The sequence below is a fragment of the Sinohyriopsis cumingii genome, chromosome 3, assembly GCF_028554795.1.
Source record: "Sinohyriopsis cumingii isolate HCF-2022 chromosome 3, ASM2855479v2, whole genome shotgun sequence".
Lineage (NCBI taxonomy): Eukaryota > Metazoa > Mollusca > Bivalvia > Unionida > Unionidae > Sinohyriopsis > Sinohyriopsis cumingii.
In genome coordinates this window covers 55,497,971-55,524,038 of record NC_142963.1, presented here as the reverse complement: position 1 = coordinate 55,524,038, position 26,068 = coordinate 55,497,971, and the positions used below count along the sequence as shown (strand labels likewise).

Here is a 26,068-nt window from a genome sequence, read left to right as displayed (position 1 = left end):
AAAGTATGTAAATTTGTGATTTAAGAATAGAATTGATGAAATCAATATTTTAACTGCCATGTGTACATTATTTGCTTCATAAAACCAGTTTGAAACCATACATAAACCTGTCATGAGGAAATAATGACGAACATCGCTGAGCCTGGGAAGTACCACTTTGTAAGGTCAAAGTTGTTTTCTGACTTCACTTATGTATGTAAAAATATGAAAAAAAGCAGCAAAACAAATACTATTTAACCAATGCCTGCAATCACACCAATGGACTGTTGTAATGAAGCTAAAAAGTGAGTGGTTGCATTAAGAAAACCCTTCTTTCTAAAAAAAGATGCACTCATATATTGGCTATGTTGATTCGGGTGGAAAGATGGGTTTAATTCATTTACATACTGACTTTAATGCTTCAGTGTCATGTCTATATATAGTTATGATAATATTTTATTGGCAACGAAGAAATTAGGACAAAATGTATGATCTGAAGAAATGTGCATTAGCTCTCATGTTGTTGTTGCTGTTGTAAGGTTAAATGCCATTTTTCAGCACACGACAGGCTATACATGGTGGCCAGTATTAATAGTGGAGAAAGAACCCGGGAAAACCCCAGAAAGAACCACCAACCCACGAGAAGCTACTGGCAAGCTTTCTCACATACCCACATTAGCCGAATCTGAGGCTCGAACACACGCAGACGGACGTGAGATGGCAGTGATCCGTAATTGAAAGCGCTTTAGACCACTTGGCCACTTGGGGCTCCCTGGTTCAAAGTTTCAAACCAATTTTATGACGAAATAGACAGTTAAAATATCCAGATCACCAATTCTGTTCTTAAAGCTAAAATTGCTATTTACATAAATATTGTTAAAACTTTGAAACACAAGTTTGTATGTTTTTATTATCAAGGGATAACGTGTGGAAATCGGGCAATGATGGTTGGTAACTCACTCTGGAAAGGTTAATGGTCAATCAGCTATCAAAATACGTCTGTGAATGTGCACAAGTTTGTTTGTCAGCGTAATTGATATCAAAACTGGGCCTAGTTACTATGGCTTCATGAATACATTTCGCTACAACATAAAAACTCAAACCATGATCCTGGCTAAGGCGAGGGGGCATCTCAGGGGCCAGTCAATGTACCTCAAAAAAATCACAGGGCAAAGTCGTTTTTTATTTCCTAACAGAAGAAAGCAAAGTTTATATTTTTAGGCGACTTAGCCACCCACATTTCACCTGGTAGCATGACCCCTGGGTATGTCATTCAATAAAAAATGGGTACACATTATAAACCATGAAAATAGGTGTGGCCTGGCTAGTGATGTAAACTAAATATTAAACAATGCAAGTGTATGTTCCTAACATTATGTTATCAAGTGTTATCCTAAAGAGATGATAAAAACAATTAATAAACCACTGGTAGCTGACGTGAGCTTGAGTCTGAAAACAGAAGCAATAACCTAAATGAAAAATATAAAAAGTGAAAAAATAAATTTGAATTTAATATATATAATTCTGAAACCTCCAAACTCGCAAGCTCTTGAGCAACACACTCACCATAAGGGCATAAAATGATTGGCTCAAAAGTTATTATTGACATTTTTTTAACAACTTAATAAACTAGATTTATAAGACTCATTATGAACATTTTTTTAAACAAAAGCTGAAATAATTTTTTTATTAAATAGTAACTTTTGAGCCAATACTTGTATGCTCCTGAAATATGCATGCCACAAAAGCACTTATCACTCTGTTGTCTGTTGGCAGCAAATATTGAACTTCTGAATTTTAAGTAGAGTGGATGTTTGCAAATACATACAGTGGAACCCTGCTATTGCATGATAATTTGGGTAAAAAATATTGGATCACCTTAACAGTGGGGTCGCGTTAATGTGGGGCTTTTACAGTATTTTACTTTTTCAGAGAATGCATTGGCACATTTAGGTTCATTCATGTCTAATGTACATCATGAATAGGGTATAAACACCATTTACTATCATGCTGTCGTGGCATGCAATTCATCCATAATGCATGTAATTCCATTGAAAAATTGCACACAGATTTAAAATATTCAATAATTTTGTCCCAGATCATTGTGTTTGAATTCAACATCTAATACCTAGCATGAACACAGTATTAACACTGTTTACTTACTGTCTGATATCGTGTTGTTGTGGCATGCAGTTAATCAATAATACATGTAATTCCATTGCAAAAAATGCATACATATGTAAACTATTCAGTAATATTGTCACAGATCATTATTTATCTGAATTCAATGGGAAAAATTAACAGCAAAATTAGGTTAAGAAAGACAAAGCACATGTACAGTTCATTATGTTCAAGGGTCTATGACTGGTGTCTTTGCAAATTTCATACTGTTAAAGTTTTCTCATATGCGTTTCCATGTACTTTTATTTGTTGTAAATTTCCAATAATTAACACTTGTACGCCTATTCATTTGAACGACTACAGCAAGAATAATTTATAAACAACACATGCTTTCAGCCTGCATATAACTTTTACTTCAGATTTTGTGAATATCGAAAGAAACAAGTGAAAAATACTTTTATAAAGATTTTTAAGCTGAACGCATGTACAATTTCATACCATTTCAATTTCCAGCTAATAAAGTTGACATTATTTACTGGTCAACTGATTGCATCTAAAAACACCACCAAGCCAAACAGACATGTTGGCGGCTTTCATTTATGTTTAATTAAATTGTGAGAATCTTTCATCAACCACTGCATTATCTGCTGCTTGGTTGTTTATGCAGTTGAAGAAGAAACACGTTGGCTATTGTTTGAGCAACAACTGTATACATGTACAGAATTAATTGAAGACAATCACAAAGATGACTTACTGGCTTTACTCATGGATCAGTAATAAGTAACATTTCTGATGTTTATTTTGGCATAACACTTCAAGAACCTGGAGAAATTGTTAAATTTCAGAAGCCATGCCACGATCATACTATATTCGAATTCATAAGCGAACTCTACCCCCAAATGGGAAAAAGATTAGGCACTATACAAAGTCCTCTTTATTATTATTATAAATGATAATAAAAAATTTACACACTATTTCTCGTACTTTAAAATATAATAATCCAGATACGAGAAAAATACACATACATGTATTTAAAATTTCAGGAACCAAGCCTCAATTGTATTATATTTGAATTCACACATGATCTCTTCCCCAAAATAATAATACATTTTTTATATACTATTTCTCGTACTATGAAGAAAAAAAATCCATGTATGAATGAATATATGAAATTTCAGGAGCCACGCCACAACCGTGTTGTATCAGAATTTGTGTTATCACAGGGTGTGTTATAATGGGGTCGCACTGTATTATGAAATGTAAGGGCCTGTGCATAAATGAATATTTACAACTTTAGTAGCAAATCATCCCCCCTTGCTGTTTTACTGAGATTGGTATCAGCACATGATAAATCTTTTCGAGCCCTGGTACTTGCTTTTGCAAAGATTAAAAAAAAAAATTTGTTATCGTCGTTAATATTGTTATAGAATGCCTTCTTCATACACTTAACCTATAGCCTAATTATTACAAAAATTACCTCACAATTATTTCCTTGATTACTGTTTCTCTAGTCTTTCTCTGAGGAAAATATATATTAGAATCTCAAAACAGCTTTTCTTCAGCCATTATATACACTTGCACCAAGAAACTCTACAAGTCTATTCCTAACTGGACTATCCCATTCTAGATATATTTGTCAAAACAGCTGACTTAAGATGCAGGGGAAAATGGCTATTACATGTCATTCTTTCATGGAACATGATTCCAAGAGTTTATAACGAGTGAGTGGTAAAAAAAGCTTTCTTTTACATCTACCAGTAATCACAGATTAATGATGGACTGTATCGTAGAGTAACATACGCTGTATCTCTCATTAAGAACCACAAATTGTAGAGCCTAACTTTGTTAAAATATGCAAAATTAGCACAATTTTTAAGTTTTGGATTCCGTAACTTCAGTTTGGTGCAACACAGAAAAGTCAACAATGTCCTGATGAACAAAAAAATATATCAGGAGTAAACTAAGCCTTCAAGCACTGAAATAGCAGCTAGAGACTGATGGTCAGGTGTAGAACAAAGTGTTTGGAAGCAACTTGCCCAGTCTCTTTCACAGGGGCTCATATCGTTGCTTACAATTGACCTGTCATACATATACTATATAATAAATACAAGGGAAGACGCTTCTCTCCTTACTCGTGCAACCTATTTAAGAATAAATGCTGATATTTGAAGCTATAAGATATTTAGCTTAGGCATTTGACTTAATATCATTTTCCACACTACTGCTAAACTTGGCCCTGATTATGCCTGCTTAATATGCAAGTGAGATCCCCCTGAATGGAATACTGTCCTCTCATCGGTTAAAAGAAAACGATGTCCTGTATTTATTTTTAACTTATTATCAGTTGACCTATGTTAAGGTAGTTTTCCATTCAGCGCGTTGTTCTTGCATATCAAGCAGGCGCAATCGGGGCCATGTTGTGTGGTACCGTGGGAAAATGATTTGGCATTCCTTAAAGGTATGATATTAAGTCAAACTTTTGATAAGGATACACAGTCGAATGCCTGAGCTAAATACCGGTACCAAATTTGTTAAGCTACACAAAGCATAGCTTGAAATGTAAGCGTTTATTCTTAAATAGGTCGCACGAGCATGGAGACAAGTGTCCTCTCTTGTAGTTATTATATAGTACATGTATGACAGGTCAATTGTAAGCAACGATACGAGCCCCTGTGGTCTCTTTTATAGAATGACAGGGTCTGCTATCTTAACAGGTAACTGAAGTAATCTGAGACAGTTTTGTCACTCGGTCTGATTTTTTTCCTATAGGTTATTGCTTTTTTAACATGAAGTTTGCGTCTCCCACATGCGTGAAAAAATACTTTTATTGCTTTATTTTTATATTTTTATGAACCAAGAGAGCGTAATCCATATATAGTAAGTGTAATACGTAATCAGGTGGGGAAAAAACAGTAATGATTACGCCAAAAGTGTAATGGTTGGCATGTATCAAAATATAGTAACATCTGCCGACAGCATACGAGTTTTGGAGAAAATAACGGTACTCATAACCTCCGAAGCGAACGTAAAGGTGACGGAAAAGTTTTATTGTTATGATTATGTACGACTAGTGAACTTGCTAAGAAACCACTATAAGTCTTTCAACATTCTAACATCGCGTACCTCAGAGTTCAGAAAGATATCAACTACTTTTTTAGCAATGTTTCTTCTACGTTTGCTTGCCAGAAACCAAATTGGTCAATTTTCGCGCCTTCTTTAGCGATAATGGCATGTGCTGGTCTTGTTGACCTTGCATTATTTGTTACAGTATTTACTAAATAAACATTGACAGTGATAATTTATGATTATATTGATGAATATAACCTTTATCCTTGCTTAATATATAGCACATGATGTTCGTGTTTACGACATGATCGCAAATCGATCTACATCCTATTAGAGGCCATATTGTACCATAGCAACAAAGAAGCAAAGAGAAGGGAGCTTGAACATTCGCGCCATTTGTGGGAGTGTTTTCACCCTTTCAAACATTCTGTGAGATCAGAAAGGTAAGTGGTAGTATATTGTATTTAAATATATGCAACTGATTCAATTTATTTGGCCGCAACTATGTTCTCGGTTTATTCACAACGCAGTAAACGGGATGGGGGAGGGGACATTGGGGCTGTATCGTTGTTTAAAATTGACCTGTCAAACATGTAGTATATAATAACTACAAGGGAGGACACTTCTCTCCTTGCTCGCGCGACCTGTTAAAGAATAAAGGCTGATATTTCAAGCTACGCTTTGCGTGGCTTAATTAAATTGGTAACGATATTTAGCTCAAGCATTCGACTGTCAAAAGTTTGACATAATATCATAGCTTTAAAGAATGCCAAATCATTTTCACACGGTACCGCTCAACATGGCCTAGATCGCGCCCTCTTAATATGCAAGAACAAAGCACTGAATGAAATACTGTCCTCTCACTGGTAAAAAGAAAATGACGTCCAGTATTTATTTATAACTTATTTTCAGTTGGTCAATGAGATGGTACTGTTCCATTCAGTGCGTTGTTTTTGCATATTAAGCAGGTGCAATCAGGGCCATGTCAAGCGGTACCATGGGAAAATGATTTGGCATTCCTTAAAGTTATGATATTAATTCAAACTTTTGATAGGGATACACATTCTTTCCTGAGCTAAATATCAATACCAAATTTATTAATCTATGCAAAGCATAGCTTGAAATATCAGCATTTTTTTAAAATAGGTTGTGCGAACAAGGAGAGAAGTGTACTCCCTTGTAATTATTATATAGTACATGTATGGCATGTCAGTTTTAAGCAACAATACGAGCCCTTGTGGGAGGGATTGGATGTTTACTGTACAGTACAGTAGTGACAATATTCATGCTCACACTGATATGCATTCCAAATCATTTATGTTTAGCTAATTAGTAGTAGGTGTTTTGTAATAAGCAGCTTGTGAAATATTGAACAATATTTTGGTTAATAAGCTTCACTAAACATAACACATACATACATATATATATATATATATATATATATATATATATATATATATATATATATATATATATATATATATATATATCGCAGTTGGGCTGTTCTGCATATGTAAGGTTTCTCACACCAGTATTGGCATAAAACGCATACTGAATTTGGCCAGTTGATGAAAATAAATACTACCATGCTTGAAAATGCCACTATTGTCTGTTCAAAATAATGCTACTTCTTGGCAGACTTTATACTACCCATGCATTTTCATGACTATATGATATGTTGGTCTACTCTGCATATATCTGTGAAAAGAAGTCATGTTTATGCATCGGGTTATGGAAGAGGAACACATTACTTTGGACCCTTTCTGTCAGCAATTCAAGTGAGAAACTTGGTAAAATGTATAGTTGAGTTTAGAAAATTTAACATAACAATGTCCCTAAATGATAAGAGATAATAAGCAAACTAAATAAATTTTAACAAATATTTAATAGAAGTTCAACATTTTATAAATTAACAAGTTTTTAAGTTGAAGATAAAAACAAGAATTATTCAGTGTAATATGTTTACAATGTCTTGTTTGTGGAAAAAACCTGATGATGACACTTGCTTCAGCAAGTTGACACTTGGTAAGCAGATGATAAAGTAGGTGCGGGACAACTTGAAAAATTAGCAACTTGGATTAAGATGCAGTATTGTTCTGAGGTATACATTTTTATGTTTTAAATAATGTCTTTCTTTATATGATCCGAAAAGACAATATTAAGTAGGTTTTGATAAATGGGAGTATATATCATTGATTCTGGGTCACAAGTTCAAGAAGGTCATGGTGGGTCTTCATGTTGACATTTAGAATGCACATTTTTATATGCATTCAGAATAGCAGTGGGGGATATTTTTTAGACTTTATGAGCATAACTAACCAAAATTTAATGATGATTGTTCTTGACACAAATTGGATTTTCAACCAAAAGAACAAAATCTGTATCTGTTTAGAGATTTAAGGACCAAATAGAGAGATGTGTCTTGGATATAAACTTGAGGAGTAGTATTAGGTCTTGCTCTCAACGCCTCATTAATAGGCTTAACTACTGCAGGATCCGAGGTAACAAGCAAAGGTGTTGTCCAGTTTGATTTCTGACTGAAGGGTTAAATGTCCTCTCCAGTTGTAACAACGGATATATTGTGAATGTATTTTCCTAACAGGGATGCTAAGATTCCAGCCATTCAGACTTATGTTTAGTCAATAACTTTTGCCTTTTAGATTTTGTTTTTGTTTATTAATTGTTGTATTCTGACTTAAAGAACTGTTGATTTTTTATTGTCCAAATATTATGATTGCAGATTACAACACAGACAACAGTAGCAAGAGAGCTCACTGCTGAAGAGTTATATAAACTTTGGCACTCTTCTTGGGCACCAAAAAGGTTTACATTTCAAAAGTTTTGAACTTTGAAATAGAATGAATGGAATGTATATTGGCAATGTTAACAGAGGAAATGTCGTAAAAGTATGAAAAGAACTCTCTTTGTCCACTTTACAGTACATTTGCAGAACCAGTTAATATATGCAGAACCAGTTAACATTTGCCATGTCATTTGAAACAACTATTGAAGTGAACTAAGCATGCTGGACATGTGTACTAACGTATGTTGCATGGCATCATGGAAATGTAAAGGTCTTTAAATGGCTCAGGTTTTAAGGCTTTGTGTTGGGCATCACAGCAACAATGACAAAATCACAAATCCTTTACTTTTGTGAGACCTGATTGAAACCGTTAAAGGTGTCAAACAACTTCCCAGATAGTATGGTATCTTGTGAACCTTGACTAAGTTGAAGAGCATATATATTTAATATGCAAAATTTTACATTTAGAACATGTATTGGGCCACTTTAGTATTTTTGAATTATGTTTGTGTTTTGATATAATATAGAGAGGAACTTGGAAGTACTGGTTTAGACACCTCTTTGTGGATACAATAGTTGTCCTTAGAGGTTGATCTCCCATAACTTCACCACCAGGTGTCAGGTGTGTGAGGTAGGTCAGTAATCCAGTTGCTGATATCAACATGTGCCAGTATTTATGCATTCACCATTGACTGCAATACTATTTTGATGAAAATTGTATAAACAGTGAAACAATGAATAAATGTTTGCCTTATGCCATTTCCATATTGATGTCTGTATGCACAATTGTTGATCATGATACACTGAGAGACTGACCTTTTCAGAAGTGTCTCTTAAGCTATGAACTTTCATTTAAAAGTCTTATATGGAAATGAAATGTTTTCAGACTTTAATGAAGTGTCAAGATTGGTCAACATTAACAATTAAAGTTATTCCTATTCAGTTTGGTTAAACGTTAAACTGTCTGTGTGATTTATATGCAGTATAATAGGACCTTTTCAGTCCTCCTGGTACCTGAGACTAAAAATGTTTTTTAAAACTGAAGAGTAGTTTGTTGCATTGAAATATGTCATATCTAACAAGTACAGTCTTGTATGAAGCTAGTAGATAAAAAAGAAAGAACTTTGTGTATATTCAAGGCCAAGAGTTCATATTCACCCAGGATGAAAGGGTGATATCAGTAGTTTTGGTACCACTGTCTGGGTTAAAAAATGCAACACACAATTCACTTGAATGCAAAAAGTCGCTACAATGCTGTTATATTTGTGGCACTAATAGTTTCTGCATTACTAGTACAACATTTGACAATGATGCAGAGCAACACTGACCATAATGTGTATGCGCTAACAAGATTAAAGTTGCTCAGCAATCTTGTCATGAATTTCTTGTGAATATGAGACATGGTGGCACAACTTTATCTGAGGTTTTCCAATGATGCATAGAAATTGTTCAAACAGTTGAGCATTGTTTATATGAAATTATGAATATTTTATGTTATTTGAACAAGACTAATTTACTTCATGGCTAATGCATTTTAAGAAAGAATCAGTTGTTCTATCATTCCATTTAACAGGTTAGATCTGTAGCAATTTAGTTTTCATTTGATGTAGGTACAATACAGAAAGGGGTTACAAAATGGCCTTTATAACCACCATATTTGCATGACCAAAGCGAAATTCCTCCCATTTAAGTGTCTTTTTTGCCACATCTATTAAACTTTGAGTACTTATTATTGGTATGTAGCACTTAGGTATTAGCCATTTGAGTTTCCATTGGGTTTTTGTGACATTATGACTGGGTCATGGTGACCTACTTTTCTCACTTTCTTGAATAGATAACTGAATTAACTTTATGTCATCTTATTATCTCTCTTTTCATATGAGGGTACTGTAACTCTTATTACAGTGTATTAAAGCATCTTAAAATGTTCATAAATATAGCATTTATAGCATTTACCAAAAAAAGTTGTAAATTAATGAACTGGTGAATATACTGTTTTGTTAATTTATCCTTATTATGATATTATTCCTTTCAATTTTAGCATTAAAACCCTGTTAGGATGTATGATCGGGCACCAAGAGATCTAGTGAAAATCTTTGGAAGCACACCACAGAATGTAGGCCCAGGTTCCTATGATCCTGCACTCACTAGTAAGGCAAGGTTGAAAGCTGGTGAGTAACTACAGAAATATACAAATTTAATTTGTTTAATTATATATTTGTGGCTTGTTAATCAGGTTCACTGTATTTGCAAAAAGAATGTATAATACAGATTTTTTCACCAGAATCATTTTCATTATAAAAATGGACAAGGAAGGCTGAGAAATAATAATAATAATTCTGTAAATTACACATGAGCATAGAACTTAACAACAGATCTACTGTTACATAATGTACTGGCAGATCCAGGTCTGGAGGTACTACAAATATTGAGTTTATGGCTGAGATTTTGTTTAAACCAGTTACAAATATTGTTGCTTTTGAAATGTCATTTATGATTGGCTGAGAGCTGAATTCTAAGCTAGGTCTGCATTATTCAAATGAAAAGATAATTTGCATAAAGAACCCAGAGCCTGATCTGCCAGCACATAGTACACTAGCAGATCTGTGTATATGATGTTTGCAGCTCAGTGTATGTCATGCACTTGATGTAAATAAACTTTATCATTGATATATTTGATGGAACTTAGTTTGAATTTGTAGCTTAATATGAATTATGTACATGTTGGTATAAAGGTAAATATGTAAATTAGCTGTATGTTGAGTGAATTACAGTATAACCTGTTATGAGAGACCACCTCATCTGGCAACAAAAAGCAGTCTGTCAAGACAGGTGGTCTCTCTCATAGCAGGTTTGTACAAAAGACCAGTTTCCAAGGTCCATTTTCACAACAATTTAAAGAAAAAGAACCAAAATCACTGTACATATATTCTATTATGTATTAATAGTTCTTGCTAAAATATTGTATGCATTTATCTGAAAACAAAATTATATAGCAGTAAAGATATACTTCTATCATTAAACATGAAATCACATTTACATTTGAAGATCACGTATTTTAGCATATGAAATCATTTTTGATTTACTCCTTTTCCTTTATAACAACCTAAATTTGTTTTACTGATTTTTAAACCGCTTTTTTGCGAGTTACAATAATTATTTTCTCCAGCCTTAAAATTTGTCTCTTAGTTGGAGGTTCATCCATTGTTATTAAGGTTCTAGGTGTTAACATAATTAGTGCTCAGTTGTAATGTGAAACGTAAAGATGGTTTTGACTGGGCTGTGGGAAAATATAAAAAATCTATACATGTGCATTGCATATCTAACAATTAATGAAATAAAAAGAAACAGTTATCTCATCCATAAACATAACCTTTTACTGAAAGACAGGAGTCAACGACTTCTTTCAAAGAAGACATACAGGGATTAACTCTGTAAACAAAGTGTGTAACCCGTTTGCACCATCTTAAATAGACAACAGCTTTGTGATTGAGATGTAATTACTTAACATCTGGAGAAAAAATGACAAACATCACAAGTCTTGAACACTATTAATCAAATCCCATGATTCACTCTTGCTGGTTTAATAGACAATGACCTTGTTCACCCCCAGGCAATATGGATTAACTCAAAAGACAAACAATATACGTGACCACTACATCAATTTTGGCACTACATGGGCAATTCATGACATGTACATTAGCCTGGTTTACAGACTGTAGCATTTATCACTGGTAGTGACAATCCTTTTTTCAAAATCCTTTTTGTTTTATTTTTCCTTTTATGTTTGTTTTTTTATCAGAACAAACATTGCTAATCAAACAGTTGTTATAACAGTTGATTACATATAGGTCAGTGGTGTCTATGTTCTCGTGATATGGTCATTGATAGGGATTTCTGGGTCTACGATAAGGCAGGGAAGGAGGTTTGTGGGATTAATTAGTCTGGTTCCCTGCTTCTTATGCTTCTTGTGTTGCTGTTCCCTATACGAATGGTGGTAAACAATGCAGGGAGCATACAAAGCAGGGAACCAGACTAGGGAATAATCTATACGTGCTTTACTCTGGTTTACAACAGAAACTATAAAACACTATGAGCAAACCTACAAATTTTCCGTTAGCGGTAGCCAGTCTGTTTTTTTAGAACATAATGAGCAGTCATTTTTACAGGGATTAATTAAAGGTCAGTAGAATTTATCCTTTTTTTGTGATGCAGTCATTCATAGCAGTGTTGAAATGCATATTTGGCCAAGACATCACAGTTGTTGGTCATGTTCAGAAGGTGATCACTCACGACAGAGCATTTATAAAATATAATTTATCCAGGCATTACGATTGTGGTCATAAATGACGTGTGGTCACTCATAACAGTTTTTACTGTATTTACAATACAGAACAATAGCATGTAACTAAAACTCTTTGTAAAAAAGGTCAATTTTCTTTTCAATTAAAAGATTGCATATATTCCTTTTTCTTATTTATTACAAGTTAAGAGCGGTTTTTGGTCTTTGTATTTGTATGTGATCCCCACTCCCACCCAAATATTAATTTTATGTTTTTTTGTTTTTTTTATAACAAAATGTCTGATCAGATTAATTTCCTGTGCTGAGTTGTATGATACAATCTGCAGGAAAATGTTTTGGCTGGTTTGTTTTAAAAATCTGTGTATGTTATTATCCTGAATTATGTCTTGTAGTAATTATGAGTGGAATTTCCCTGCTCAAAAACAAACTATAATCATGGTACTTTTATCATGAATTTGGATGAGTTGCTATGGGAAAATTGTAAGAGGTGTAAATAGGGCTATTAGTGATGGTTCACACAAAGGCTCCTCCTCACAACAGTTTGTTTCTTAAAGCTTAAACAAAGCAACATATGTTGGTCAACCAAACCTATGAGAAGATGGACATTCCAAGGTCATGACTGCTCTAAATGATGACGAAGAATGTTTGAAATTGAACTTCTTTAAGAACTCATAAATGAGGACAAAATCTCATGCAAAATATGTACTTGATAGACAAGGACCATCACTGTAACGTCGCCCTCTTAGCCAAGAAAATTAACAAATTTACTCAAAACAAATTAATAGCAGCAATTCTGATTCAATCTAAATTGTGTCAACAGAATTTAATAGCTGTCTAATTTGGATTTATTTCATCATAATAATGAGTGGTGTAAAGAGCGCAATGTCCACAACTAATTGCATCACCTACCTTCCTTGACCGTGTATCAATGTCTTCCTATTTCCTTGAGCTTTCCTATTCTCTATGCCTCACACCTTCCTGGACTTCCTAGTCATTTATTCTGAACTCGTCACTTCTTTTATTGGACTTCCATCTTCAGACTGTCCCATCTCTTCCCAGAAAGCGGTTCCTTAAAGGACAAAATTACCCCTAAATCTCTGTATGTACCACTTTCTACATGTACATAAAATTCTCTCACTTACATTACTCAGAAGCATACTAGCTATCCAAACTGCATAAATTCTGACTTAATTCGATAGAACATCACCCTCGTTTCACAGCAAAAGACCATAATTACCACATTAGCGGTATATTGAACATTACTGTATCTCTTTACTTATGCTACCACATGCTTGATTATTATTGCATAAAATTTACAAAATTCGAGCTGACAGCAATCCCTAACATACAGGATTATTTAAACATTAGGGGCCCCGAGTGGCTGAGTGGTCTAAAGCGCTCTCCGTTATGGATCACTGCCATCTCACCTCTCTCTCTGTGGGTTTGAGTCTAGGATTTGGCAATGTGGGTATGTGTGAAAGCTTGCCAGTAGCTTCACGTGGGTCAGTGGTTCTTCCCGGGGTTTTCCCGGGTTCTTCCTCCACCATTATTACTGGCCACCATGCATAGCCTGTCGTGTGCTGAAAAATGGCATTAAACCCAACAACAACAACAACAACAATTTAAACATTACAAAATCATATATAAATATGCGATTATTGTTAACTCATGATAATCAAAATCACCCTATCAAAGGAAATTATTTCATGTAACCCTATGAAATCCTACACATATGAAAACTTGGATAGCATGCAATCGTCAATACTATCAATTTACAGAAATAAATTACATAACAACTCTAGCATCAACAGATTTCCATGAAATTGAATAAACGATACATAATATGAATCCTAGTTATATCAAACACATTTTGCATACAACAAACAATAAAAAAAATAGAAAATCATGTGGAAATTTAAAATTGCATCTCTTAATGCTGTTCTCTTTCAGAAATTGTACATCCTAGCACTAAACCCTGTCTTTTCTTACAAGACAGCCACCTGGTACACTTTTCTTGTTTAATGAGAAAAGTACTATTCTTTTTAGGCATCCTCTGAACCACTTCCTCTCTCAGGAAATTTAAGACTAAAGAATTTTGACTAAGGTTGTCACTTTAAATTTACATTTATTTTCAAAGTGTATTGTGCCCAATCGTAAGCAGCAGTTCAAAAATTATCCCAAGATAATCATTTCTTCCTTCAGATTTCAGACAGCATAAAATCTGTGAAGTACGGGCATGTCAATTTCCCTTTGAAAAATGGTCATTTGACATGGGTTCCTATCAAGCGGTTATGGTTGGTAGCTCAAATGTTTACTTTCTCAGGATAGCGTTGCAGTGCTCTGATCAATCTCACTGAGCCATAAATTCTAGCCTTTCAAGTTTTAACACTGACATAGGGAAGAAAAGAAGAAAGGTTGAAGTGACCCTTCACAAAGACTTTCTGGCTTTAATGTGATAAAATTTTAATGCTTAATGCATTCAATTTTAAGGTTCAATACAATTCAAAATTCGACAATTTACAATCACTATATCCTGAATGGAGTAGACAAGACATAATACAGAATGGAGTAGACAAGACAAAATGTGTAGAAGATTCATCTAGGTACAGAAGATAATATTTACATCAGATTGCATCAGTGAAGTCAATTGTCAAGGGCCATAAATCATTTGAAAATGGAGTTAGTATGACAAAACACATGAAAGGCATATCTAGGTCTATGAGACAATGTTCACACCAAACTGCATGAGAATGTATTAAAGGTTCTTTAGCTATGCCATATACAAGCAACATACCGCATGAAGAGACAAAGTTAATTGTCAAGGGCCATAACATTATCCAAAGGAGTTGACTATATAAAATCCCATAAAAGGTATATCTAAGTTTATGAGAGAGAGTTCATACCAGATTGCTTCAGATATGCTGATTGGTTCTTTAGCTGTGTTGGTAACAAGGAAGATCCAGTGTGAATATATGACGTTAATTTTTGAGGATATAACTCTGTCCAAAATGGAGTGGACAAGAAAAACACATCAAAATAACATCTCAGTCTATGAGACAATATACACACATGATTGCATCAGAAATATTTTGAATTGTTCCTAGGCTATGCTGGTTACATGCAATTCGTCAGCTTTTGTGGAGATTCAGAATTGATGGAAAAAGGACATTAAATCCAGCAAATTTGACCTGAAAAGTTGAAACCTTTAAAAGCCTGTATACCTATAAAGGGCAATTCATATACCGAATTGCATCCAATTATATATAAGGGTTGCAAAGCTTTGGTGATTGCATAAGTGTGATAGGAGAGACAGATGGATGGATGGAAGGAAAATGTTATTACTGTACAGCTCTTATATATATTGATGTTGAGCCCTATTTAATTGTATAATTAGATACAATTAAGGTGTAATTTCATGCATCTAGGATAATAAAGCCAGACTGAATATTTAATTTTACAGGTTAAATGGTCTTACAACAACATGAACACAAAACTTGAACATTTAAAATATTGAATCAATGTTATCGTTGAATGAAATGATAACTCAGTAAATCACAATGGCAATCATCATTATAATGCTTATTTCAGATGGATATGCTCCGTTTCTGTCCATGACCAGTAGGGAGACGTTTCTAAACATTAATGATCAAGTCATCGCTGCACCAGGCCCTGGGCATTATGATCCTGCTATTGCTCAGCAGCATGTTTTAGTGAGTTACCTCCCTTAGACTGTACCATGCTCAATGTCCTGAAATAAATTATCAACATTATCATATCCATGTACATGTATGATAGAAACAATTTATAATTTATAATTTTTCACCTGTTTTAAGTCTTAGAGTAGATATATAGGAGGAACTGTTTGTCTGAGTATCTTTGGTAAAGCAGAAGAATATGTCAGATGCAGATATGAATAGAATAAACTGAATAAAGTAAAATCTGTCTCGAAATACAACTGTTCACATGAAAGACCTGATTTTTCATGAATGCTCAGTGGTGTCATTTTTATTATAATAACTTCTGATAAGAGACCAGCTGCTTTGAGAGACCACTCGTTTTTGGAAGAAGGGGTTGTGTCTCATGACAACATAGTTGTAAATGTCAAAATTCATAATACTGTCATACTGGCTATTTTTGCAAATGTAAAATTTAGCAATTTCATTCCAGAATTTTGGTGATTCATATTTTAGTTTATTGCAGATATCAGGAGGTTCTCAATTTAGGTTCCACTCTGCAGTTTTTAAGCACTGCTAAAGATGGACATGTATAAAGTGCAGTTGTATGCATTTGCAACAAGCACAGTAGCAAGAACCTTTAAGCTACTTTCATGTACTGTGAGTGATATGTACTGTGACTGAAATATCATTTTATATGGTATTAGGGAAACAATGTACTGTCTAAAGCAGACAGCTGATCAAAATGGCTGATCCCATGTACTTAGAGAATGAGCCAGAGCTAGTCCAAAATACACTGACTTTAGCAATTCTTAAAATAGGGAGAGTGAATTTGTCAGAGTAGACAATACTAACTTTTGAAAGTCCAATGAATTAATTATGAAATGTATATTTTAAAGAACTGAAAAAGTTCTCAGCAACCTTGTTTCCAATTTAACTCTGAAATCCAAGAAGTCAAAAAAGACCAAGCAGAGCTAGCAGTCTTATGAGAGATGCACATCAGAAGTAAGGCCAAGCTGTACATTTTGTAAACCCAATTACACTCTACAGTCATACACCAGATTAAAGTGAATTTAAAGGTTTTTTTTAACAGTACCTAAGATTCACAAGGTCTTTTTTAAGTAACCAGGATAACCAGTTAGGAAAACCTGTGAAACTATTTTTCTTTAAAAATGAAGTCCTGTGCAAGGTACAAAACTGTAGGGTAGAACCTTAAGACTAATACGAATATTTGTGCTATTTTTATTTTTATTTTCATATCATATTGTATGATTTCTTCAATAAAGTCTTACTCTAATTATGGTGCTATGTATGTTAATTAGCTAATTATGCATACCACTCTGGTGGCCTAAGTGGTTAGAGCATCTGCCTTGGATGTGGGACGTCACAGGTTTGAACCCCAGCCGAGTCATACCAAAGACTTACAAAAATGGTACTAACAGCTATCTCGCTAGGCACTCAGCATTAAGAGGTTAGTGTAAGGACTGGTTGGCCTAGTGTCAGGATAATGTGACTGGGTGGGAGATGATGCTACATGTCTATAGCATGATGCCCCAGTGCTAGACATCAGTATAAACTGTCACACTGCAGACATCTTAATAATAATAATAATAATAATGGGGACTTTGTATAGCACCTAATCTTTAGAAGCTCTAAGCGCTTTACAACATTAGACAATACCTATAAGATAAAAAACATATAATGATATGATTACAAAAACAAACACCATGAAATTAGAAAACATAAAAAAACATGCTGAGAATATTTAAGGTAGGAAACATTATTAGGTCTTTAAGTTTGTTCTTGCAGTCGAAATAAGTGAATTTTGAGAGCACTCTTAAATGGGATCACTGTGTCTTTGTGTTTAAGTTCAGTGGGCAATTCATTCCACGTTGCTGGGCTCTGGTATGCAAAAGAACGCTGTCCATATGACTTTGTTTTCATAGTGGGAATAATGAGTATACGATTGTCAGAAGAGGAGCGTAATTATCTTGCTGTTGTATACACATGGGTGAGGTCGGATAGGTGTGTTGGACTAGAGTCCGACAGTGAAATGTAGCACAGAGAACAAATTTTGTGTTTGATTCTGGATCAAATGGATAGCCAGTGTAGGGTAAAGAGAAGCAAGGAGGTGTGCTCTGATCGTGGTACTCTAAGTATGAACTGAGCAGCTGTGTTTTGAACTTTTTGAAGTTTCTGGAGCAGATATTGAGATGAACCAGACAGAATTAAGTTACAATAGTCCAGTCTTGAAAGTACTAATGAACACTCAAGTGTTTTAGTGGCATCAACTGAAAGATATTTGCGAATTGAGCTGATGCGTCTCAGCTCAAGATATGCAGCCTTGCATATGTTCATGACATGTTGGTACAATGTGAGAGTACTGTCCAGAGTAACACCTAGGTTTCGTACTGGTTGTGTGAATTTAATGTTGGTGTTGCTGATATTTATTGTTTGAGGTAAAGGATATGAATGAGAAAGTCTTTGTGTTGTGATCAGAATGGCCTCAGTTTTATCATCATTCATTTGCAGCTTGTTACATGTCATCGATGATTTCAGATCAGAAATGCACCTCTCTGCACCTTGGATGGTAGCATCAACTTCATCTTACCAATGTTAAAAATCCAAATCACACACACACAGAGCTAATTATGCATACTTTACTCTTCTTTGTACTTTATGCCCTGTGGCATTATTGTGTGTGAAATGTCCTTAATTATGCAGAAATGAAAGTCTTAGAACTTAAAAGTAAATTCAGCTTAAATGTAAAACTGTTGGATCAAGTGAAGAAAAAAAACCAAATACTTCTTTTAATTATTTTGTAACAAAATTAAGGAAAAATGATGACAAATCAGATTTGTTTCCTTTTATATACTTATGTTAGAAAAATTGGGATACTTGTTACTTATTCACCTTTGACCTTTGTGAACCTGATCTACTGCATCCCAGTTCAAACTAAAATGTATAAGTGACAACTCAAGAATAATTGCGGTAAGTTTTATGTTCCTGTCTTTTGTAATAACATTGGTTGCTACGTTGAAAAAATGCAATGTGCATTTTTAAATCAGCTCCCTTTTTACCATATGAAAAGGGGGCAGAACTTATGTGTAACTTTGCTATTAATGAACACTATTCCATGTAAGAAATGCATTCAAATTCAGGTATACAACCTAAATTAAATCTTACAATAATAATGGCCATTTCATCCTTATGGTTCTGCTCTACAATTATTAAATACTTCAAAAAGTGGACCAGGTGTAAGGTAAAAGTGTGTGCATATCCTACAAATGCAATAGTAATAATGTTGGAATACCTGGCATTCAATGCTACTATCATGTATGTAACTGAGATTTCATGTACTGTGACTGAGATTTTATGTACTGTGACTGAGATTCATGTACTGTGACTGAGATTTTATGTACTGTGACTGAGATTTCAGGAAACAATATGCTGCCTGAAACAGACAGCTGATCAAAATGGCTGCATCCATGTGCTTGAAAAATGAAATAGTCCAAATTACACTAACTTAAGCAGTTATTAAAACCGGGAAAATTAATTTTTGTCAAAGTACACAGTACTAACTTCTGAAAGTGCACTAAATGAATTACAAAATAATTGTAAACAATTTTTTTCCACTTTGCCTCTTAAGTCTAGGAAGTGAATGTGACCAAGTGGAGCTTGAAGTCTTTTGAGAGATACACGTCTGAAATAAGGCCAAGTTGTATACATTAAAACCCAAATTACACCCACCAGTCATTCATCTAAATGAAGAGAATTAAAATTTATTTAGCAATACCTAAAATATATAAGGTTGTTTTTAAATTACTAGAATAATGAATAAGGAAAACTTGGGCAATTATCTGTTTTGAAAAATCAAATCCTGTGCAAATTATGAAATTGAGGAGTGGAACGATAGTCGGGACAACTGGCAGTATCTTCAGCCCCATACAAATTTTTTTTTAGCATAAGCTGAATTACTTTTCACTGTAACACATTCTTGACAACAGGTCAGAATAGCTTATTTATGTAATGCAATCTCTTGACAGACAGGTCAAATTGGCTTATTTATATAATACACTCTCTTGACAGACAGGTCAGATTAGCTTATTTATGTAACACACTCTCTTGAGGACAGGTCAGAATAGTTATTTATGTAATAAACTCTTTTGACAACCAGGTCAGATTGGCTTATTTATGTAATACACTCATTGACAGATCAGATTGGCTTATCTATGTAATACACTCTTGACAGACAGGTCAGATTAGCTTATTTATGTAATACACTCTCTTGAGGACAGGTCAGAATAGTTATTTATGTAATAAACTCTTTTGACAGCCAGGTCAGATTGGCTTATTTATGTAATACACTCTTTTGACAGATCAGATTGGCTTATCTATGTAATACACTCTCTTGACAAACAGGTCAGATTGGCTTATTTATGTAATACACTGTCTTGACAGACAGGTCAGATTGGCTTATTTATGTAATACATTCTCTTGACAGACAGGTCATATTGACTTATTTATGTAATATACTCTCTTTAGGACAGGCCAAAATGGCTTATTTATTTAATACACTTTCTTGAGGACAGGTCAGAATGGCTTATTTACGTAATATAGTCTCTTTAGGACAGGTCAGAATGGCTTTTTTATTTATTTATTTAACACACTCTCTTGAGGACAGGTCAGACTGGCTTATTTATGTAATACACTCTTTTGAGGACAGGTCTAAATGGCTTTTTTTTATGTAACACACTCTCTTGACAGAATGGTTTATTTATGTAACACACTCTCTTGAGGACAGGTCAGAATGACTTCTTATGTAATACACTCTTGGCAGACAGGTCAGATTGGCTTTTTTATGTAATACACTCTCTTGAGGACAGATCAAATTGGCTTATTTATTTAATACAATTTTTTGAGGACAGGTCAGAATGGCTTATTTAAAGTAATACACTCTCTTGAGGACAGGTCAGAATGGCTTATTTATGTAATATAGTCTCTTTAGGACAGGTCAGAATGGCTTATTTATTATTCAGTGAGGGAAGTATAAACAGGACCAAATTATGCAATTAGATATTCCATTTAATTGACACAACAATAACACTCTTCAATAATTAGGTTCAAGGTGTCTTTATATATGTCTGTATATATGTCTGTGTTTCTGTCTGTCTGTATGTGCATTGTATATATGTATGTTAGGGTTTAACAGCACATCAGCACAAACCTGTATAGTACAGAGCAAGCTGAAGCATGCAGAACAGAGGTAAAGGCCGTAAAATGTTAAAAATCCATAAAATGAAAAGTCCAATTTGTTTTTTTAAATTAAAACCACATTTTTTAAAACAAGTCAAATGTTGCCTATTAAAGGTGTAAAGTTAATGTTAGACATTGGTCTGTCACAAAGAAAATGATGTTATTATACATTATGTAGGTTGCTGTAATATATTTGAATGAATTAAACTTGAAATGATCATGCCTTTTGTCCATTCACCCCTTCCCTTTCTTTAAATAAATGTACAGTATATGTAAACAAACCTATTCTTTATAGCAAGCATTGTGTCCCTACCCCCTTTCATTGCAAGTCACTGTATAATCCTATCAGATTTATTTATTTAGTCTTAGTGACATTTTATTTAAATTATATGCACAATTTATTTACATGTTGTATTATTAGTATTGTTCTTATTATTATTATTATTATTATTATTATTATTATTATTATGCAGATGATTATTTCATATCACAGTAAAAAAAGAAGTGTGTCAGCACCCCACATCCTTACAGATGCTTGCCAGTAACATCAGAGATGATGATTGTTTTGTATTCCGTGTTATTTGGAGGCAATCCCTTTACTTTTTAACTTTTTTTTCTCCTAAATCCCCTCTTTATTCTATACAAGTTTATGTACTAGCATCCAAATCCCTCTTTATTTATACAAGTTTGCATACTAGTATCCAAATACCCTTTATTCCGCACAAGTTTGCGTACAGGTATCAAATCCCTTCTATTCCATACATGTCTGCATACAGATCTCCAGATCCCCAAGTTTGTGTGATAGTATCCCAATCCCCTCTTTATACTAATATCCAAATCCCTTCTTTATTCAATACAAGTTTGTATTCCAGTACCCTACCTGAATTGATAGAAACTTGTCTCTTGGCAAACACCATTGATTTTTCCTTAATCATGGCATTATTGTTAAATAGGCAAACAAATGATGAAAATGACATTGAGGAAATTATTTATGGCATTTAACTGATGTAACTACCAGCATTTAAAGGTTATCAGAGGTATTTAATTTCATGAAATCGAACTAGCTTAGCATATTTGTTTTGATGATGTATGTCATGTTTGCTTGGTTGTTTGCTTTGGGGACAGGATCAAAGGCATAATGACAAGCTAATAGAATTCATTTATCCCTTAACCCCTGAAGATGATTTTGTATTTATTCTTTTATAATGTTTTTCTTGTAATCTTGATAATTCATGTCCTACAGCATCTCCAGATAGATTGTTTGAATTTAATAGCATATCCTGTCATTGTTTGTACCCGAAGCAATTGCATTTTGATATGAGAAAATATTCAAATTACTATCAGTGGTATTGAACTATATTCCCTTCATTTATTCGTCATTGAACAATGTTTATGAACCATCCAAATGTTTATGAGTTACCACTTTTCTGAGCTTATTTATGTTTGCTTATTTCTGGAATTTCACCCATGATTTATGGCCCTTACATGATTTATGGCCCTTACATAAAGACCACTTTGTGTAAAATTGAAATGTGCCACTTAGGCCAAGGTGTAGAAATTAATTGTTTATGATGTATTATTATTATCATTATTATTATTATTATTATTTGCATTTGTACTATATTTTATTGCTTCAGAAGCATATTTGTTTTCAGTAAAACACTAATAATAATGATAAAAGCATCACAATTTTTTTAAATATGTGGTGCAATTTGATCAAGCTGTTTAAATAAAATTAACAAAATAACAAAATATGGTCTGTCATCCGATGTCTATTGTCTGTCTATCCATTATTTAGGACCTTAATGGGAAATTAGTTACCTACTAATTGAGTTACCCTCCTAAAATGTATTATTGTTAATATTATTATTACCACATATAGCCACTTATAAGTTGAGTCAAACTGCAAACAACAAAGATCCTGATCTGCTGTAGCATAATGTGTGTGTATGTCAGGGTCTTCATTGTTTGTTATATTATTCCTAACAAACTGCACAGACTCAGATCTGTCATCAAATTGCAGTTTGCAGTTGGACTTGATTATAAGCAAGTATATATGGTATTATTATTTTTATTATTATTATTACATTATTTTACGGTATTTTTTAAACGTTACTCTTCAGTTAATGTGTATTATTTTTGAAGTAATTATCTTGCCTTTGTTTTCATCACAATATTCTGACTGCTTTTGCAATCTTCATTGGACAGTTTATTTATCAAATCTCATGTTGGAGATATAATGAAATCACCTTTAAAATTCTTTTTTTTAAACAAATATCACACATATGCATATTAGATTATATACAGCATGTACCATAAAACAGGCTATATGATCATAATGAAGCTTTGAATAAAAATGCTTACTTGTTTTCTTTCGAATAGGGTGGGAAGGTACTTGCAAATAAGTCCAGACGTTTCACAGAGACATCCAATGAAAATCCTGGTCCAGGTTCTTACCATGTAGAAAAACAAACAGATTTTCGTCAAAGCAAGTCTGCACCAACCCATGGAGGCAAGGACAAGGGCATGGGGGTATGTTTATAGGCACTGTAAAGTAATAATTGCTCTGGCAAAGCAAAGTTTCATTGTATGGTTTATTACTGATGTATACCATATTAGTTTTTGAACAAGAAGACATGTTTAAAATGGGCAGTTTGAGTACTCTTGACTGTCCATTATATGCAGGTTTATCCATATTAGAGTGTTGTTATTATTTTTTAAGGGCAGTGACAAAACCTAAAATATGCCATAAAAAAAGGGCTGTTTTTGTTTTCAAAGTGGTACCTTTGCCACTTTCCTTTATGAAGTGTTTGCTTCTGTTCCTTTTACTTCAGATATGTAATTTGTTGATTTATGATATAACTTTAGTCCATGCCTATTCACTACTGGTGCCTTTTAATTGATTAAAGCACTTTGAAAATATATCTGTGGGACAAATTGGTGCTGCATTAGAAAGACCATTTATGCAATGCAGTAAAGTTTATGTGATTATCGAGTTTCCAGTTCTGAACAATATTGTCTGAATTAGATGGTGCCAGATCTTGATTAATATGATTCTATGCTACAATATCAGTTATTTTCATGGTTCTCAATTTATGTGGTTTTAAAATTTTATGGATTAACTTGAACCAGCATCTCAAATAAATAATATAAAAGAACAAAACTATGAGGACAACAAATTACAGTCACTTTAATGGTTAAAACAGTACTACCACTTCTGTGAGTACAAATCAAACACCATTTAAGATAAATCACTAGACTCAACACCAAAGAGAGTCGAGGCAGTGAACAATACTTAGCAACACAAATCGGTTATTAAAAGTACATGTGAGTTACGTCGTCCTCAAAACAATGTCCATCAAGTTGCACCATCAATTGCTTTCAGACAACCATGGCATTAACACGGTAGTTTAAGAATAGTAAAAATCACTTAGATCCCTGTTCGTTTGGATAATTTCATCATTCCACATGTTAATCAAACACATGACCAGATTCTACTTGCAGTTAACAAGCAGTACCATTATTTGTTGTGTCCAGAGACCATCAAAATGTGAAGATGATAACTATATTGAAAAAACAATTAAAATCACTCATTTGTTTGAGCCTGCCTCATGTAAGAATCAACTTTGCAACTAGGCTTTACTTAAAACATTGACAATGAAGCTGGTTGATGCTGAAGGGATAATTGTGGCTCACATGAAAATATGAAAGATTGGACCGAATTATCCACGGCTTTGACAATACTTGACTTGTTTTATTCAACAATTTCAGGATTATTTACCCAGCAAACATTTGTATGTATTAGCCAATTTGAGTGACATAATATTGATTAGGTGGTTTTGTACGAAAATCAGTGAAGTGTGAGCTTTGGTGCTTCATAGTAATTAGTGCATGTGTTTCATTAGTAGTTGTGCCTCAAGCAATATTTTTTGTATTTTGCAGTCATGTTGTTAATTAGGATTAAGAATGCATGGATAAAATGAGACATGCTTTCATGAGGATTTAAATTCTTCTACGATCAGTTAAATTAAAAAGCGATTTGAATAAGTATTAAATGTAATTTTCGTTTATGGTACCATTTCCTATTCTTTCATTTTTAGTAATAACAGTATTTAATTACCGTATGCTTTGTCTGATTCTCCTAATCCTTATTCCTTACTTATCTCACAATGATTTAAGGCAGAGTGTGGAAATTATGGCTAACACATACCATATAGATATGTTTGCACTGAAACAATATGAAATGCTTTATACTTCTTTCTTTTAAAGGGTGAAAATAAAGCAGATATGTTTAAAACTGAATATTTTTTACTAGATTACAGAAATAATTTTGATTTATCAAATGACTTTGTTGACCTTGAAATGAAATACATTAAGGGGGGGGGGGCTTTCTTTGTTACATGTGGCAAATATTTTGTAGAGTCTTTAAATTCATGGTTCAGGGCAAGAATGAAGTCATGATTTTAGTTTCTTTGATTGGTTTACAAGCACACATTCAGCTGATGTATACCACTGAGTATATGGATTATACATCCATACTATTTATACTGATGCTTGAATAATGACTTCAACAAAGGAAATAAAAATTAAGTGAATCAGTGAAAACCAAGATCAACAGAAAATTACATCCTTTGTAAATCTTGAATCCTCCAGTGCTGATAATTGGTGTTAAATTAAAAAACCATGACAAACTTGATATTGGAAGCCCTTAGAAACAGATTTCTAGACAAGATGCACACCAGATTGTGTGTTTGTGTTCATTTGCAATAATATTATTACAGCACCTCTCCAGGACAGGATTTCATCTGAACACAGTGGATATTATTACATCTCCTCTCCGTAGCAAGATTTCACCTGAACACAGTG

At 33.7% G+C, this 26,068-nt stretch overlaps 2 protein-coding genes across 3 annotated transcripts in view; one reads left to right on the top strand and one right to left on the bottom strand.

Moving 5' to 3' along the window:
• LOC149802887 (short-chain dehydrogenase/reductase family 42E member 1-like) overlaps positions 1-5,283 on the bottom strand; it is a 126,684-nt gene extending 121,401 nt beyond the window's left edge. The window contains exon 1 of one of the 2 annotated variants that reach the window (XM_089952357.1): positions 5,224-5,283. The gene's annotated coding sequence lies outside the window, so the exon portion shown is untranslated. The remainder of the gene's footprint in view (positions 1-5,223) is intronic. The other variant, XM_089952358.1, reaches the window with a different exon arrangement.
• Positions 5,284-5,498: 215 nt separating this feature from the next.
• Positions 5,499-26,068, top strand: part of LOC149802886 (sperm-tail PG-rich repeat-containing protein 2-like) — a 234,109-nt gene continuing 213,539 nt past the window's right edge. The window contains exons 1-4 of the mRNA XM_089952356.1: positions 5,499-5,609; positions 10,011-10,140; positions 15,861-15,982; positions 23,585-23,734. Coding sequence (XP_089808482.1) covers positions 10,029-10,140; positions 15,861-15,982; positions 23,585-23,734 — 384 coding nt within the window. The 5' untranslated portion in view covers positions 5,499-5,609; positions 10,011-10,028. The remainder of the gene's footprint in view (positions 5,610-10,010; positions 10,141-15,860; positions 15,983-23,584; positions 23,735-26,068) is intronic.